This window comes from Micromys minutus (genome assembly GCF_963924665.1).
Source record: "Micromys minutus genome assembly, chromosome: 6".
In the NCBI taxonomy this organism is placed as follows: Eukaryota; Metazoa; Chordata; class Mammalia; order Rodentia; family Muridae; genus Micromys; species Micromys minutus.
Window position 1 is genome coordinate 64,495,960 of NC_137975.1, and position 18,069 is coordinate 64,514,028.

Here is an 18,069-nt window from a genome sequence, read left to right on the forward strand (position 1 = left end):
ACTCCATTGTGTAAATATACCACAATTTTGTATCCATTCATCTACTGAAGGACATCTGGGTTCTTTCCAGCTTCTGGATATTATAAATAGGGCTGGTATGAACATTTTGGTACATGTGTCTTTATTGTGTGTTGGAGCTTCTGTGGGGTATATGCCAAGAAGTGGAATAATTGGGTCTTCAGGTAGTACTATGTCCAATTTTCTGAGGAATTGTCAGACTGATTTCCAGAGTGGTTGTACCAGTTTACAACCCCACCAACAGTAGAGGAGTGTTCCTCTGTCTCTGCACCCTCGCCAGCATCTGCTATACAAGACATATTCTTGATTGCTAATTGATAGAGGAGGGCCTAGCCCACTGTGGACAGCACTGTCAACAGCAAGTGGTTCTAGCCCAGTAAGAAAGCCAGCAGAGAAAGGTAGAGAGGAAGCCAGCAGCATCCCTCCCTGGTTCCTACTTCTAGGTTCCTGCATGAGTTTCTGCCCTCACTGCCCTCAACAATAGACCATCCCCTGTAAGGAAAGGCAAGTAAACTTTCTCCTTCTCAAGTTGCTTTTGGTCAAAGTGTTTTATGACAGCAACAGAAAGAAAACTAGAACCTGTGGCAAGCATGAACCTATGGCTCTTAACCACACAGAGAAAAATTCCTATGCACATATTGGTAGAAGATGTAGCTTCCAGGGATTATCTCCTCTAGAGAAAGCCTCTGGCTATACAGGGTTGGAAAGATGGCTCAGCTATTAGAAGTGTTCCTTTTGAAGCCGGTACAGGGGATCAAATGCCCTCTTCTGGCTTCTATGGGTAACTACATTTATGTATATAAGAACCCCACCACCACCTCACACAGAGAGATTGGAATGGGGGAAACAATTCCTTAATGACAAAGATGTTAGTAAGCTAAAGGAATTTTAGGTCTAATCATCTAAATATGTATGTATGTATGAATATATGTATGTATGACTGTATGTATGTGTATATGCGAATATCACAACAGTGTTTATCAAGGGCAAATCTTGTTTAAAATAAAATCTTTAAAGGTTATAATTCTCAACCAAAAAAGAGGCATTCTTGAAGCTTGATAGTTCAGTCAGTATATTGCTTGTCTTACAAGCATAAGGCCTCGAGTTTAAGCCTGGAACACATAAAAATGCTAGGTGTTAACCCCTAACTAGTGAAGTGGAGACAACAGATCACAGGGACTCCCTGGCTAGCCAGCATAGCTTACTTAGCATATACCTGGCCAGTGAGAGATCCTTTCAATAAAAACAAGGTGGACAGTGCATGCGGGACCACACTGATGGTCGACCTCTGACATCCACTTACATGCAGATACATATTGTGCAGGAGTAATCGTATATTTCTGCATGTGTGTATGTGCATGCACACACACACACACACCTTTTGTTTATCTCAAAGGACAGAAGATTTCTGTTTCCTCAAATGCCAAGAAATGCACGGTGTGTCACAGGACAGCCCAACACAATTTGAGATGAACTGATCCACACTGTCAGGATGCAATTTGGAAAGAGACGCAGAGATCTGATTTTCCTGGCCAGCTCTTCATTTTGCTTGCTGAACAAAAAAGCAAAGGGTTCTTTCAAGAACTGTCCTTTGCTATTGAAAATGAGATGATTTCCTTGACCCTTCAAAAGTGTTTTGTATTATTAATTTTTCACCAATGACATTTTGAAACTGCTATGTTAAATCCCTGCTAGAGCCTTGCTCACAGCAGTGACAGTTGAGGGGGAGGGCACTTTAACAAGCATGACCCAAGTCTCTTACACTGATTGGATTCATTCATTACACAGTGCTGTAGCCAATTCCCATCTCTGATCCACAAGAGAGTTTTCTGCAGCTGTTCACTAAATTTGCCCTTGCGATGATTTCCATCATTTTTGGAGGTCTGCCCACAGTGATTTAAGTGTGCACAGAAGGTAAGAAGCAGATGTGGGTTGCCCCTCACCAAAAGAGCCCACAAGAGGCTCCTAGTCATCTCCCAGGGAAGACCCCTTACTAGGAAAGCTCTGCAAGGCACTTTGAACTAGAATTCCCCCACTCACAGATATAGGCCTAAGAGCTAACTGTGGGCATGCTTTTTCAGAATTTGTAAACACGCTGCTTTATACTTTGTCCACATTGAGCCATATCAGTGGCCCCAGGGCTTCCAAAATGTTGGGGATCCAAAGGTCTTACTGAAATATTATTAAAGGGCATGTTTCTGGAAGAAAAATGAGCCTCAACAATGCAAAGGACTGGGAGATAGGCCCATCACTGAGAGCATAGAAAACAAGAGGGTAAATCAACTCCAGATATAAACTGCAATGATTAATCCTTTTGTGTTTATCAAGGCTTAATAAAATTTTAAACCGATAGCAAGAAAAATGCAAGAAATTCAGAAAAAAAAAATGTGGTGAAGGTGTGTTACTTATTTTCTCATTTATATAATAAATGTTTCGAGAGTTGATAAGGAAAAAAGATAGTGGTTGTGGAGCTTGGGTACCCAGAACAAACCAGCACTGACTTTCTTGCAAAGGCTCTCAGGTGCGCCCATGGTGTAATGTGCAAAATAGTGAAGCTAGGCTTCCCTGGATTCAGGGTTTACTTCTAAAAGCAACAGGACCCAGACTCCCCAGGCTGTGTGTCCTGGGCCAGCTTTATTAGGTTCCCACAGAGAGACCAAAAGCTCTGAAGAGACAGCCTCAAATGGAAAGTGACATGAACAAGACATAGCATGGTCCCATGTGTGCTTAAGATGTCCATGCCAGGATGAAGCAGCTTGTCCTTGCGTGAAAAGCACAGGCACACTGTCAGGGTCATTTGGCTTGTGCACTTGCTTTGTATGTTTTGGTTTTACTCTTTTGTAGTCTCATCTGCTCTCCCACACTGTATGTAGCCTAAGATGAGCTTTAATTTCTGATCATCCTGCCTCCATCTCTAGTGTGATGGAAAGACGAGTGTACTTCCCTATACCCAGTGTACGTGGTACTAGAGATCAAACAAGGGACTTCACACATGTACGGCCAGCCACCTATCAAGTGAACTAAACTCCTAGCCCCAGAATGCTGTTTTGTTGTTGGGTTGTTTTGTTTATGAAATTTTCTAATTGATTAAAAGCAAAACATTAGGGGAAAATCATTTACTCATTTAACCAATATTGTCTTAGTACATGAAGTCAGTGAAGGGCAAATACGAAAGGCACTTTGATCCACCTTCAAACTCTCAGTCTCAAACAGAAAATGGAGTCTCAAGTGGGACACAGAAGCTGAAGAGACCCTGCAGGAGCCACCTCCTATGTGTGCTGGGGGGTGAGGTGGGGTGGTTCTCCAAGGTGAGGTCTGCAGGAAAGTTTCTGCCGACACCTGTCATCTATGTAGCATTTCCTCCAGGTGGGATGGGCTCCAGATCACCTGGAAGCTCTGCCTTACTAGCACCCAGCTCCAACCCATCCCAACTTCTACTTGAATCACCTGAAATAAGGGTCAAATTTTGCATTTTTAACAAGCCCCTGGGTAGTCTGGGTACTTTAATCTCAGGGATGAATCCTTTAGAATCTGTGTCCCAAGGGAAAGAGAAAAACATGGCAGATTAAGGTGAAGGCTACTAGCAGGCCACAATGAAGAGATCGAATACACAAAGGCATGTGGCCAGACAAACAAGGCCATAACATGGTTAAAACAGGCATGTCTTGAGTACAGATGGATCAATGTAAAGCCTCTGATATATCGGATGCCCTGAGATATCTGGCTAACTCCAGCTAGTTCAGAGCAACTGTGAGAAAATGCAGTGATTGTAAGCATTTGCCACCTTTGCCCCCAACTTCCTATCCTTAAACTATCCTAAATCACTAACCACTAGCGTCAGTCCCAACCTACTCAGTAGCCATTACGTCAAAACGGATCCCCTCCCTCAAAAAGAAAAGAAATTAAATTCCATCAGTGCAGTCGAGGCTATTCGAAGGGAATTTTAACAAAGAAATGACATTCTTTTTTCTTAACAACACCTAGTCTAAAATATTGGCTTGACTGGTATATGTTTACAAGTCTTTGAGATGATGTCGTAGTTTGTACAATAGCTCCACCCTCCATGAAAATAGGTGGAACCCTAATCCCAGAGCCTTAAAACATGGCCTTCCTTATTTGGAAATATGATCTTTACACATATCCATACAAAAACTGAAATCATCATAGTAGATCTTAATCCAGTATGACCAATGTCCACATTTTTTTAAAGGCCATGTGGACCTAGAGACAGACATGGATGGAGGACTGTATGAAGACACACAGAAAGTATGGCATGTGGGACCAGAGATGAGAGTACTGGATCTACAAGGACAGCCAAAGGCTGCTGGCACCTAGGGGAAGCTGGAAGAGACAGAAGCAACCTCTCCTGGGTATTTCACTGTGGTCCCGCAGATACCCTGAGTATCCTCTGATGCATGTCCACAAACTGTTGCTCTAAATCCCACAGGAGATATACTTATTAGGGCAGCCTTAAAGCTACCACAGAGATTACAAATCATCCCTCTCTCCCACACACATATCTCAGCATCTGTCGTATTAAACATCACATCTCTATACCGTCCTCCTATACTAAGTAGCCATTGTACTCAGGGAAATGGATTGTCAGTCTCAGAACTCAATGGCATGGAGCTATCTGTTTGGTGTTGAGAACACAGAAAATAACACAAATAGAGTCTGTGATTGTTTGGCAAATACATAGAAAATCATCTATTACCACCCACAACCACATGAATAGCTTAGCCATGTTGTAGTCACACCTGCCAATCAAAGGCCTACCCAGATGTCAATCACCTGGCCATCAAGCTTACTGCTTCTGTCCTACAGAGGGGAGGAGAGAAAGAACTCACCACAGGCTTATAGAAATAACAGTGGGCAGGAAATTGCTCACCATATCTACAGTAGCCATAATGGAAGTTGTTTGAGTCTAAGCAGAGAGAGGGGAAAGCAAGAGCCTATTGTTGGAGTCAACTCCAGGTGACTCTGGATAGCCCTTCAATCTGACTTGTTGAAAAGAAAACCCACAGAGGTGCTTCCATTTTCCCTCAGAAAACTCCTCACTCTAACACAAGGAAAACATATTCCCTGGCTACTAACTGGCTCACCCAATCCTCTAACTTTCCCAACATAGTTTGGGGGTGGTGTTTGTTTTGTTTTTTTAAGATGGGCTCTTATATAGACCAAACAAGAACCCAATTTGATATGTAGCTACATATAGCCTCGAATTTTGCCCCTGCTTCTATGTCTAGAGTGCTAGGACAACAGATTATAGTGCCATGGTAACATTCTCTCTGAAGACCAGGACAAAGTTCTAAATCAACTTGACTCAGAAATCAGGCTTAAGTGATCTTGGAATTTTAAGACTTCCTATGAAATATTGAACCAGAATAGAAAAAAAGGAAGGTTCTTGAAGCTAAACTCAAACCAAAGACATGGTCTGAGCTCTCCCTGTTTGACTAAGCATGGTACCATGTATTTAATCTAACCCTCTCACAGAATATTTCAGCACAGGACTGTCAGGACTATCCTCCTTTATTTTCCAGATAGAAAACCCAACATGCAGAGAGCTATTAATGTACTCAGCTCAGTTCCTGTCACTCATCATTTGCCTGGCAACTGCAGCTAGGTTCCCCACCCAAATATACAAAATTCTAGGAGACAGTCAGTCTCTGTCCTATGGAGATGGAGACAAGCTTGTCGGAAAAAGCGCTACATATAGCTAACCCAAGAAACTTGCCTTTGACCAAAAGGAATATGTCAACCCGACTGTGGAGACCAGGGGATTATAATATTTAATGGGGAACATCTGTAAACTGGGTTCCCAGAAGAAAGAAATCACCTTTTCCAAAGTCTCTGCACCTGCAGGCTGTAAAGATATTTGCCCCAAACCAAGCCTTTATATATATACACAAAGCAGACGTGGGCTAGTGAAGGAGAAAGGATGGCTAGTCAGGCTCTGAAGAGCACTCTGTGGCTTCTGCCAAGCATCTTGCTGTGTTCCCTGTTCTGTCCTCCTTTGAATGCCCAGCATGTGACTGGGTGGCCAGGTTTGCTCCACTGTGGGTTACAGAGTCTCCAGTTTACTGTGAACCTCAGCCTGGAGGCAGGGCATCTTGTGCTAACAACTTGGGGTAAGTCAGACTCATTGATACCCACCCTTACACTTTGTTTCAACACCCTTCCTTTCAAAAGCTCCACAGCCTCTGTCTACAAAATGAATGGTCAAAAATGCCACTTCCAGACCCACTTTCCCTTGTATTATTCGGAATGATGGACGTTTCTTGGGCTCAAGTGGTGGGGCTGGTTGTCCATTGATAGATGTGACAGATGATTAACTTTTGTGCTTTTCATGTTCCACCTGCCCTAGATATCCAAGGGCTGCCACACAGGCTTAAGAATGACTCGGACTGTGGTATATGGGTGACAGACAGTCCTGGTGGCTTTCTAGTGTTGGAAGCTACCTACAGTGGCTGCTATGTCACTCTGGAGGTAAGTAGACCCCAGCCAAAAGAGACACAAGGATCCCTTTTACAGTGAAGCTGATTGATGTTACTGTCTCTTCAGGGCTCCCACTACATCATGATGATTGGTGTGCAAGAGGTAGATGTAGCTGGACATACGTCAGGAACAAGAGAGAGACTGCTTAAGTGTCCTTTGGATCTTCAGGGTAAATGTAGAAAGCATTCAAACTGGGGTAGGTTCTTGCCTAGAAGGTGCTCTTGGGCTCCTTGCTGCCTCCTCTGGGTAACAGCAGCAACTGATGGTGAAGGATGTTTTCCAACTCTTCCCTCCCTCTGTGTCAGACCTTAGGAAAATTAACTGTAGGGAAACTGTAGCTGAGGCTGGGTGTGGGTCCAGCTTGGCACCTTACTTCCAGGACCCAGGGCTATAGTTTTTATCATTCCCCAAGTAGTTTCACCTGTGATTTGCAAAGTTGGAATTCAAATGAGAATTAGCACAGCAGAACCCAGGAGCCTCCTTCACCCTTTGAAAAGTACAGAGAACTCGAGCTAGCAATAGGGAAAAGCTAGAGAAGCCTACTCAGCCTGCAGTCTCCCACCTCCAGCTGGGGATACTCGATCATTTAACTAGGAAACTTTAAGGAATTCTTCCCTGGTGCTCTGAGAACCTTTTAATGATGACTAGCACCGGTTTTAAACTCAAATCCTCTGCTCACTATCTGGCTGCCCAAAATATAGCAGGGTGGGTGATGAGACCAACTGAGTCATGGGCTGTACTCAAAACCGATTGGGAGTGCTATGCTTGAAAAGCTCCTGTGGTATGTGGTACCCATGCCAAATCTTGATCAGTCCCTCAAAGGAGCCAGAAAGGCAGTCATTGGAAGACATGTGAAAAGCCTCACTGCTCCTACAACATGCTGTCTCCTCAGGAGGGATCCATTTTGAGAGACTCTGGACAAGGTGACTTAACACTGACCTTCCTTTCAGATGTAATCTGCAGATGAACAGTCACCAGGCTTTTTGAGGCTGTCTGGAGGTTCTGGAGTTCTAAGCCTCTGACAGGATGAGACACTGGTGGGACATCCTGCTTCCCAGCTTGAGCTCCTCTTCCCTTTCTTAATATCCAGCCCCAGATGCACCAAGTGCTGAAGTGTGTAGTCCTGTGCCAGTAAAGGGAAGGCTGCCCTGTGCTCCCTCGCCCATCTCCAGGGGAGACTGTGAAGAATTGGGCTGCTGCTACAGCTCCGAAGAGGAAGAGGCAGGCTCCTGTTACTATGGAAACAGAGGTGCTTGCTTCCATCACTGAATTCAGTTGAGAAAAGGGGCTTAGTGACTTCTGGTGAGACCAGAGCAGGGAAAGCTTTATTTTAGAGTGTAAATACAAAACTACTGGTTGCTGGTAGGTGAACATTGCTGTCTAGATCTAGAACTTTCAATAACCTTCAGATATCTAATCTATAGTCTTTCACTGTCTGATCTAGATGTCAGAGAGGAAACCTGTAGAGACATTAGGAGATTAAGTCTATGTGGCAGGTACTTACTGATAAACTTGTTTTCCCAAGAAACAGCCACTGCAGTGGGTGATAGTCTAAGATTGTGTTTAAAGAGAATCATCCCCAAGTGACTTCTTTTCTGCAGACTCCATATAAGCTGGAAGGTTTTCTAGTACATTAAACACTGAGAGCCCAGTTCTAAGCAGTAAAACAAGGCAGGTGCTCTCACTCCTGCCCTGGCAAGGCCCTGGAGCAAGTAATCATTGGGGCCTGTTAGTAGTTCATCAGTGGGAATGCCAACTTGGCTGTAGTAGCATCTGAACCAACTGAGTCATTAGCCTGAGATCCACCTGGTTCTATCTCAAGAATGACCTGTTCTCACCCATCTCTGGTGTCCCAGTGACTTCCCGTTGCACCAGGGAAGGCTATTTTTCCATTGCCGTGTCCAGGGATGTGACCTCACCACCCCTGCGCTTGGATTCGCTACACTTGATCTCCAGGAACAACAGTGGATGTGATCCTGTGATGACAACATCTACCTTTGTCCTGTTCCAGTTTCCACTTACTTCCTGTGGGACCACACGGCGGGTAAGAGCACCTTGGGATACTGATGTAGAAGTAACCCAAGTACTCCCTAGTGATTGGGAGAGGAAATGTTGAGATATTGCAGTCATGAAGAACAGTCCTGACCAGCACCTTGTGTCTAGAACAAAAAGCCCTGCGTAGAGGATAGACACTTCTGTGGGTGTTCAGAAAATGGCTCTGTTGTGATCTTACCATTCTATAGGGACTAAATACAAGGAGCAAGTTACACTTCTGGGATCTAGGGTACTCAGGAGTTTGCTGATTTACATTCAGGTGGTCCACTTGCCTAGTGTCAGTACTTTAATCATCTCCTTATTCCTTGATTCTGCATCAAGTATATGCCATACATGGATGCAGTATTCAGCCAACAGATTGAAGTCACAGGCATCTCTTTATCCATCATACAGATCACTGGGGACCAGGCCATATATGAAAATGAGCTAGTGGCCATTCAAGATGTGCGATCATGGGGCAGAAGCTCTATTACCCGAGACAGCAGCTTCAGGTAGAGTCAGTTTTGACCTGAGAGGCCAGAAGGCCTTTTTTCTTAAGAATCCTGGGGTAAACTGAGCCCACAGGAGAACACTTCTGAATACCTTCATTGCTACTCATGCATGCTACTACTTATGGCCACCTTGGCCATCTCTCCCAATTTGATCTTAGCCTCATACTCACTGTCTTCTGTTTTCTACCTCATGGGGATTTCTCATCTGAACCTCCCTTTTCCCCTTGTCTAAGCTGTGACCAAAAACTTTGCCAGGTCTCATACTTGAACATAAAGTACTACCATTGCCTTCCTGTGAGATGACTCCTATGTTCCTTTCCTCTCCGAACGCTTAATGCCCTTAGCCTTGCCATCCTAGGCTCATCCTTGCACCTCCATGGGTACCTTTCACCTGGGCCTCTTAGACAGCCATTTTCATTCTTCATTCCTCCCCTGAAAGAAATTCACCTGTTTTGCACTAGTCACTTGTCCTATACAACACAACTGTTATGTACTGTTTCTCACTGACTCATACAGGACCTGTATCCACAGTGATAACAGAAAATAACTCTAAGGGCAGAATCCCCTCCGCTGCATATATGGACTTGGAAAATGCTCACCATTTGATCCTCAGAAGTGAACATCAGCTGGTGTAGCCAGCACAGCCTGGCTACTAAAATCTTGTATTTCCTACCACAGGCTCCGAGTCAGCTGCAATTACTCCATTCTCAGCAACACATCCCCAATAAACATAAAAGTGCTGGCTCTCCCACCACCCATTCCTAAGACCCAGCCTGGGTCCCTCTCTCTGGAACTTCAGATTGCCAAGGGTAAGCTATGCCTGCTTGCTAATTCTAGAAGTCCAAGACTGTGAGTAGATCAACTTCAGATTGACCCTGTTTCCTGTAGCAGGATCTCTCATTGGCTTAGAGTTTCTGTCTCTAGCCTTTGCTAGCTCTAAAGTTATGAGCACAAAGCATCAACCTTGGGTCTTTTTACATGAGTTCTGAAGGTCAAGTTCAGGTCCTCATTTATACAAGTAGGTCTTTTACTATTGGATTATTCCCTAGCCCCACTTTGATTCTGTTTTTTTTTTTTTTTTTTTTGTGCAGATAAAAACTATGGCTCTTACTATGGTATTGATGCCTACCCACTGGTAAAATTCCTCCAGGATCCTATTTATGTGGAGGTCTCCATCCGTCACAGAACAGACCCCTCACTAGGTCTGCTGCTAGAACAATGTTGGGCCACACCTGACTCTAATCCTTTTCATCAAGCACAATGGCCAATCCTGGTGAAGGGGTAAGTGGGTCTCCCATGTATCCGTATGAGCAGGTCCCCCAAACAAGCACATCCCTACTACTGTGTCTCTTGGCTTAGATGCCCATATGCTGGAGACAACTATCGGACCAAAAGGATCCCTGTCCAGAAAGCATCAGGTCCCTTCCCATCTCATCACCAGAGATTCAGCATCTCCACCTTCAGCTTCATGAGTGCTGTGAGGGAGAAGCAGCTTTTGAGTGGACAGGTACAGTATCTCCTTCTGTGTTCTTAAAAGTCCTGCCACCTTTCTAAGGTGGCTCTTTGACCTTTGGCACTGACTCATGGTGTTGATGGCAGTATCAGGTGGTACCAAGAATATTAGTCATACCTGTCAACTGGACTCTGGTTCTTCAGGGCAATTTTGAGTTAACTTAGGTACATCAAAATTCTCAACTTTTCTACTTCTTGGAGATATGAGGTATGCTGTTGGGAGCTGTCTGATATGGAAGATGTTTATAATGTGACATTTGTTTGTCACAGGTATACCTGCACTGCAGTGCATCAGTCTGCCAGCCTGCTGGGATGCCCTCCTGTGTGGTAATCTGTCCTGCTTCCAGGAGTAAGTACCTAAACTGTCTACATCTCAGACCTAGGTAAATTCTGAAGTCCTACCATCTTAGCTTCAACCATTAAACTAAGGGTTCATCTTACTAATAAAGATTCCAGAACTGACCAGATTGCCAGAATCTCAAGTTTCCAAAAAATGTAAAATATAATTTGATTATGCCAGAAGCCAACCATGGGCTAACACCTGGCTGAATTACAAAGAATTACAGCATCAGATTCAGATGTTTTAAACATAGATTCTGGGGTCAAACTCGGGTCTTCATGTTTGCATAGCCAGCAATTTACTGACCTATTGACCTATTTCCTCAGCCATGTGTCAACTTTTTCCTCTTATATTTAGACTGATCTCAAAGTAGATGGTCTGAACCTACTATCTGAAGGCAGGTTTTCAATATGCCATGAAGGTATACAGGTAGAAGGACCATTGATACAGTATGATCTAGAGTTGGCTGGACCCAGACCACCTTATATATGTAAGATGCTTCAACTTGGTTCATTACTACTGGACTAGTTTCTGAATCATTGTTCATGATTCTTGAATCCTTAATTTTTTTCTTGTAGAAAACATTTAACTCCTAGTAATTCAAACCAATTCTAAAAATGTCTATTATTCCCACTTGTAAAGACAATATATTGACTTTGTCAGATTAGTTAATTTCTAAATAGATATAGGATTACTACTGCAGTGTCCTCACTTCCTATTTGAACATAATGTATGGGATATAAAGGTAACTGAATGTTGCGGTCAGTGTTCTCCTTTCAAGGACAGAATGATAGTTGGGGGCAGAAGTGGTCATTGAATGTGATTTTCTATGTCCAAATTTTGGTGAAACTGAAATCACTTTTGTAGAGATAAATAGAAAATCTTAGATTTGGTTTTAACACACAAACAGGCTTTTATATAGTGTGGGTCAGATGTGTGCATTAAGGCACTTGGCATTGTAACTTACCCTTCCCTCACACTTGGCTTGTGTATACAACTGAAAATTTGCCACGAATTTCAAGATCTTGTCTGTCCACCAGGAAGAAGAAAATCTGAACTTTATTTTGAGAACACCACCAGCATATCTAGCAAAGGCCCCGTGATCCTCCTCCAAGCCACTAAGAACCCTGCAGATATGCTGCATAAACACTCAAGTGAGTGGATAGATACCAAATTGCTAGCTACTTTTCAGGTAATTTACAATCTTACAATCTTGCAGACTTGTAATCTCAGCACTTGGAAAGCTGAAACATGAGGATGACTAAGTCAAGGGCAATCCGTGCTACATAACAAGACTATTCCCCTAATCTTTAAAGATTTTTTTTTGCCCTGTTCCTTACTGTTCAGTGTGTATTTTGCTGTAAAAGAAATCACCATTTCTGCAGATTGCCCACTCTATCAAGATCTAGAATGACTTGGCTCCTTCAGCATATACTAACCCACCTTCCTACTCCACAGGCACCTCTGTGGATTCTCCTGCTCTGTGGGTAATGGGACTTTCTGCAAGTGTGGTCATCACTGGAGTCTTGATAGTATCCTACCTGGCCATCAAAAAACAAATGAATAGCCCAAGGCAAGAGTCTCAATAAAACTGACTACATTGCCAGTATGTAGTATAAGCTTGTCATTTGAAAGATTGTCTGATTCTAGATGAACTCTTCAACTATCTGAGAATCTCGCCTTTCTCACTTAGCGAAGGGCATCTCATCTCAAAGAGTAACATGCTGTCCTCTTATTTGACCTCTCCTAGCTAAGCAGAACAATGTTGTAGAATACAATTCAAGAGCAGAGGGGTTACACAATACACAATGAATATTGATTGACCAAGCTTCATAAGTGTGGAAAAATTGTCAAGCAGGGAAAACTAGTTCTCAGGTAGCCACAACCCTCTAGAATCATTGGTTTATTGTAGTTTTTTTTAGGGGGGCAGCCAGATCACAATCTAGTTTTAAACCACTAATTAGAAGTCATATCTTGTATATACCTACAGCCACAGCACATGGAATTCCCAAGATGGAGTGCAAGTTAAAGACTTGCCTAGGCTATATAAAAGACGTTGTCATTCAACAGATTAAAAAAATGTCATAAAAGTAGCTCTGGGTTGGAACAGCTGTCTGGCTTGTGAAACACCTTAAGTTATAGTCCTTACTTCTACAAAAGTGATTTAAGGGATCTGAACCAAGGCTTATAGTTGGTTTAGATCTTTTAACTACTACAGCTTCTAGTTGTAAGGGAAGTACTTAGGGTATTTGTAGTGGGATAGAGGTCAATTTTTCTGGTGGAACTGACCTTGGCCATCACTAGAAGGCAGAACAAAGTGAAAATGTCTGTTTCAGAATACTCAACAGCTGCACAATACCCCACCCCCAGTATTAGTTTTGAAAACATTTTTGTAGCAAGTCCTGAGAACATTAGTAAAATATTCTACTAGATATTAGCCTGAGTTTTTCTCCATGTCTTGTTAAGACTGGTTTCAAACTCTTAATATACACAAACTTCACCATAAATCTTAATCTTCCTGTCTCCTATCCCAAAGTTTGGGGTTACAGGTGAATGCCATTGTTCTTTCTGCCTTGCTGGGGATTGAACTCCGCTTTGTAAATCCTTAACACTCTACCAATAATCTCCCAACTCTATTTCTATCCAACATATACATACCGTTACAATTCTACTAAGACATACCTAATATCTAAAAAAAAAAATTTCCTAGCAAACATTTACTTCAGGCTAACGGACAGAAATTAATCTTATGTACAGGTGAGCTTTAAGCTAAAATACTTTAGACCCCAAATTTAATATGATACACAAAACTCCATAAACTAAGTTCCATATTCAGTTTTGTCCTCTGCCAGCCAAGTTCAATATCCAGCAACCTCTGGCTCTGTGCTGACATGGTAGTGCAGTTAACTCAGACATGTTATCTGTAATGTGTGTCAAGCACGGTGCTGGGCATAGGAGCAGGAGACCAGAAAGCTACCGAGAAGCAGCATCAAATCCATCAAAGATAACATCAAAATCCAGAAAAAAGGGAATTGGGAAAGGGCAACTAAGTTATGCTGCCTCTTTAAGGGAAAGAGATGGGCAAGGCCAGCCAGGTATTCTTAGCTTACTAAGCAAAACAACTTAGTATAGGATGCTCTAAATGGCATCTACTAAGCAAGTAAACAAGGAATCGAGGCTTCCGATAGAAAAGACTGCTCCATCTCAGCCTGCGTATGTGGTCATTTACTGAGGATAAGCTTGCCCCTTCTAAGCTTACAGTTTCATACTATACCTCTAAGCTCATACTCCGTTACTGAAAGAAGTCAAGGCAGATAACTCTAGGCAAAAACCTTGGAGGCAGGGGCTAATGTGAAGACCATGGAGTCCTGCTTAGTGGATGGCTTGTTCAGCCTGCCTAATTATATAACCCAGGACCATCTTACCTTTTAAGGAAAGTGAGGCAGCTCATGCTTAAGGGATCCATACCCAAAGAGAACAATCCTGATATTAAAGACTCCATATAAAACTTTCCAGACCATAAATGTCCTATAGACCTCCAAAAAGGGAAGAACTGATTTACTATACATTGTACCAGGAATCTCTCTTTCTGGGTTATTTTAGAAGCAATACCTTGTATAATGGGTGTATCAGAGAAAGGGGATGCGTATATAGTAAAATATATTCACAATGCACCGCTGAGCTGAATATTTCCTTGACAACTTGTAAGAAGTGGAGTCACTGGGACATCTGCTCACGCTCTGTAATTTTTTGTTAATTTGACACAAGCTTGGGTTATCTTGGAAGAGGGGCTCTCAAAAAAGCATATTCACAGTCTGGCCTATAGGAAAAGTCTGAAGGCATTTTTTTATGATGTAGGGATCCAGCCCACTGTAGGTGGTCATACCTTGGGCAGATGGTCCTGGCTTGTATAAGTAGGCTGAGCAATCCATGAAGAACATGCTAGTAAGCAGTGTTCCTACCATGGCCTCTGCATCAGCTCCTGCCTTAGGGTATCTGCCTTGAGTATCTACCTTGACTTCCTCCATCGATAGAGCATGACCTCAGAGTTGTAAGATGAAATCAGCCCTTTCTTCTTGCAAGTTGTTTTTGGTCTTAGTGTTTATCATAGCTACGAAAACCAAATGAGGACAGACCCATAAGCTGATAAGCTCTACATAAGCTGATGGAGAGTGTATAGAATGAGAAATTTCTTGAAACCATTGTCACGTTTACCCTTGCCCTGTCTTGCTTCATAGGCCTGGGTGGACTAGAACTCACTGTTTGTCCAGGATGGCTCTCAAACTCATGACAATCCTACAGCTTACTATGTACTGGGTTGGGAGGTGTGAATGGACACATCTGGCCTTTATAAGGTCTTCTATCCAAAATCTACAAAGAGTTCAACTTGGACCCCTGATTGCTGTGCCTCTTACCAGAACCTTCTCCTCCTGACTTTGCTGAGCAGTGCAGCTTCTTTGGCATTACTGATTTGACATTGCCATAAGTCACTGCCTATCTGCCATACCAGGAATATCTGATCAAGTGGCAAGCTTCCTGGCTGAAGCTTCTGGTTTCAAACAATGCTTTGGCCTGTAAGGCAGAAGTGTAAGAGTCAAAGAGTAGATTCTGATGATCCTGGATTAAATAGACTCCAGCTCCCTGATCTCTGTGATCCCACTTGAGTCCCTGACAATTGATTCTAGAGGCCATGTTCCTGTGGTCTCCTTGACCATTTGGCTCTTCCAACTCCACCCTCAGCCCCCTCACACACACTGGGCTCCCAGACCTCTGCCTAACATTTGGCTATGGGATTCTGCATCTGTCCCCATCAGTTGCTGGATGAAGTCTCTGTGGTCTTTCTGATTATACTGGGCTCCAGACCCCACTACATTCTGCAAGTTTGACAAACTGTAGGTGTTATACCAGAAGCCCATGAAGGTCTTCTTCAAGCTCAAGCTTGGGCCACCAAACTTCCTGATGGAACAGGAAGGAGAGTGACCCCCCCCCCCAGGTCTATGGGAAGGGGGTTTATAAAGGAAGCAAATCACAAGTAGGGGTTTCTAAGCCTTGGCATTACATTTACAGAGTAAAGGACTTGAAGCTAATTGGTTTACAACACCTGGTTAAACTACAAGGAGGAAACAAAGGAGCACCTTGACCTGGGAAAGACATGTTTTCTTTACCCACTCTGTTATCAAACAGCTGCAATTGCTGTGTCTGTTTTACAACTTCCAGGAACATTTTATGGTTTTTCCGTAGACCTCAAGGGAGGGGTCCATGCCTTTTTAAGGGCAAATTAACTTAGAATGGAGTCTTAAGAACAAAATGGAGTTTATTCTGCTACCCCAGCTCCTTCATAGGTTGAAAGATTTGTAGCTAGGCTGGACTCCCAATCTCTCCACTTGAAAAAATTCTCAAAATACTTGCAAACTGAATCCACAAATGCATCAAAAAGGTCATCCACCCTGATCAAGCATGCTTCATCCCAGAGATGGAGAGATGATTCAAAGTAGGAAAATCTGTCAGTGCAAATCACGATATGAATAAACTGAAAGAAAAAAAAAAAAACATTATGCTAGTTTATCTTATCAGACTCTGAAAAGGCCTGGGCTGCAGGTTTCTGAGTTTGGGGAAGGGGGAGGGTTGCCAGCCCAGGCCCTTTAACAGGTAGGGATTAAGGAATACAGGGAGAAACTGGCAGCCAGTGTCTGCTTTGATATGTCAAACAGGCACCTCAGCCTTTTGTTCAGGGTTTGAAACCTAACCCTCTATATGCCTTTGGAATATGTTTCATGTCCAGAATTCCTGTGGCCCACCAGAACAAGGTGACCTTAGCTGAAGATACTGAGTAAAACCTTTCAGAACCCTGAACCTCTGTGTCATCTCAAGGGCCCAGGAAAATGCTCTTGACCTTAGAGAAGCTACTTTTGCAAGAAACTTTGATTTGATTATCATGGGATGGAGCAGTGTATGGTTGGGGTGCTTTTATTCAGCTCCCTTGACACACAGGGATGTACAGAAGGCTGAGCCCTGGGAAAGAGCCTTCTCTGTACCTGTTCCAGGGTCTGCCTTTGGCTCCAGGCTCTTGGTAACACTGGACCTCTCTCTATTCCTCTCTCCTTCAGTTAATGCCTGTAGGCATGTTGAAGCTGGCCCTTGCTGTTACCCAGAAAGATTAGGGAGGTGGTGGGAGTCTCTAAACTAGGCCTTTTGTAATGAAAGCCAGAGAGTCAGGTCTTTCTCAAGGTCACAGTTGAATTCCACAAGTCAACTTGTTTGGCAATTACTGTGAGGATGTTTTCAGTCTACTAGAGTCACCTGTGTGAGATGACATTGAAGCTCTGAGTCACCTTTGGCATGACTCAGTGCCCCTGCTTTGCGGCCAATCAGTATGAGGCTCTGTATTTCTTGTGAAAAAGTCCTCCAGTTATTTCCTCTAATATCCTTTACCTCATTACTATCCTTTGTTTAGCATTCTACTCTTTCAAAAGTATTGTCTGAAATTAAATTACATATTAATACTCATAAGATCACACACACACACACACACACACAAAGACAGAAAGGGAATAAAGGGTCCATAGTCTTACCTATAAAAATATTAAACATCATCATTTTGAAAACATAAGCTTTAATTAATTGAAATACATTAGTAAAATTTCTTTTATGTGAAACACAAGAGAAAGCAGAAGGAACTTCCCAGTTCAGGTCAGATGGAAAAGTGTATCAGGATATATCCTGGAAATGTAGAGTATAAAATCAGAATGACTTCAATTATACTACTGACCAATATTTATGTCATGTTGACAAAGGACTTGATGTGCCATCTTTCCTCTGCCTTCCAAGATGGCTGTAGATACAGCAGGTGTTTGCTCAGAACTTTGGTGGTGAGTAGGTGCCTTGAGTAGTTTGCTCCTTACAGTGGTCTAGTTCCTAGTAGAAAGCCGACAGGTAACGTTATACTCAGTTCAGCCAAGGATAGAACAGCCCTGCTTCAAGTTGTCCATGGAAGGAATAGATTATGCTCTTCAGTAACCAGTTAAATCTGCTTTTCCATTAGAAAGGCTCATTTACAGAAACCTCCTTGATCTTTAAAACAAAGGAACAATAAACCAAGCTACTAAAGAATACAAGAGGTGCTTGTTGGCAGAAACCAGATAGAGGTGACTCCTCAGG

General features: G+C 43.0%; 1 protein-coding gene across 1 annotated transcript in view; it reads left to right on the forward strand.

Moving 5' to 3' along the window:
- ZP4 (zona pellucida glycoprotein 4) overlaps positions 1–15,397 on the forward strand; it is a gene marked incomplete at both ends in the record, with an annotated part of 45,205 nt that extends 29,808 nt beyond the window's left edge. The window contains 11 exons of the mRNA XM_080918508.1: positions 6,383–6,504; positions 6,580–6,682; positions 7,604–7,762; positions 8,370–8,557; positions 8,962–9,059; positions 9,738–9,868; positions 10,151–10,340; positions 10,419–10,566; positions 10,842–10,920; positions 11,952–12,065; positions 15,330–15,397. Of these exons, the coding sequence (XP_080774634.1) occupies positions 6,383–6,504; positions 6,580–6,682; positions 7,604–7,762; positions 8,370–8,557; positions 8,962–9,059; positions 9,738–9,868; positions 10,151–10,340; positions 10,419–10,566; positions 10,842–10,920; positions 11,952–12,065; positions 15,330–15,397 (1,400 nt within the window). The remainder of the gene's footprint in view (positions 1–6,382; positions 6,505–6,579; positions 6,683–7,603; positions 7,763–8,369; positions 8,558–8,961; positions 9,060–9,737; positions 9,869–10,150; positions 10,341–10,418; positions 10,567–10,841; positions 10,921–11,951; positions 12,066–15,329) is intronic.
- Between the last annotated feature and the right edge of the window lie 2,672 nt (positions 15,398–18,069).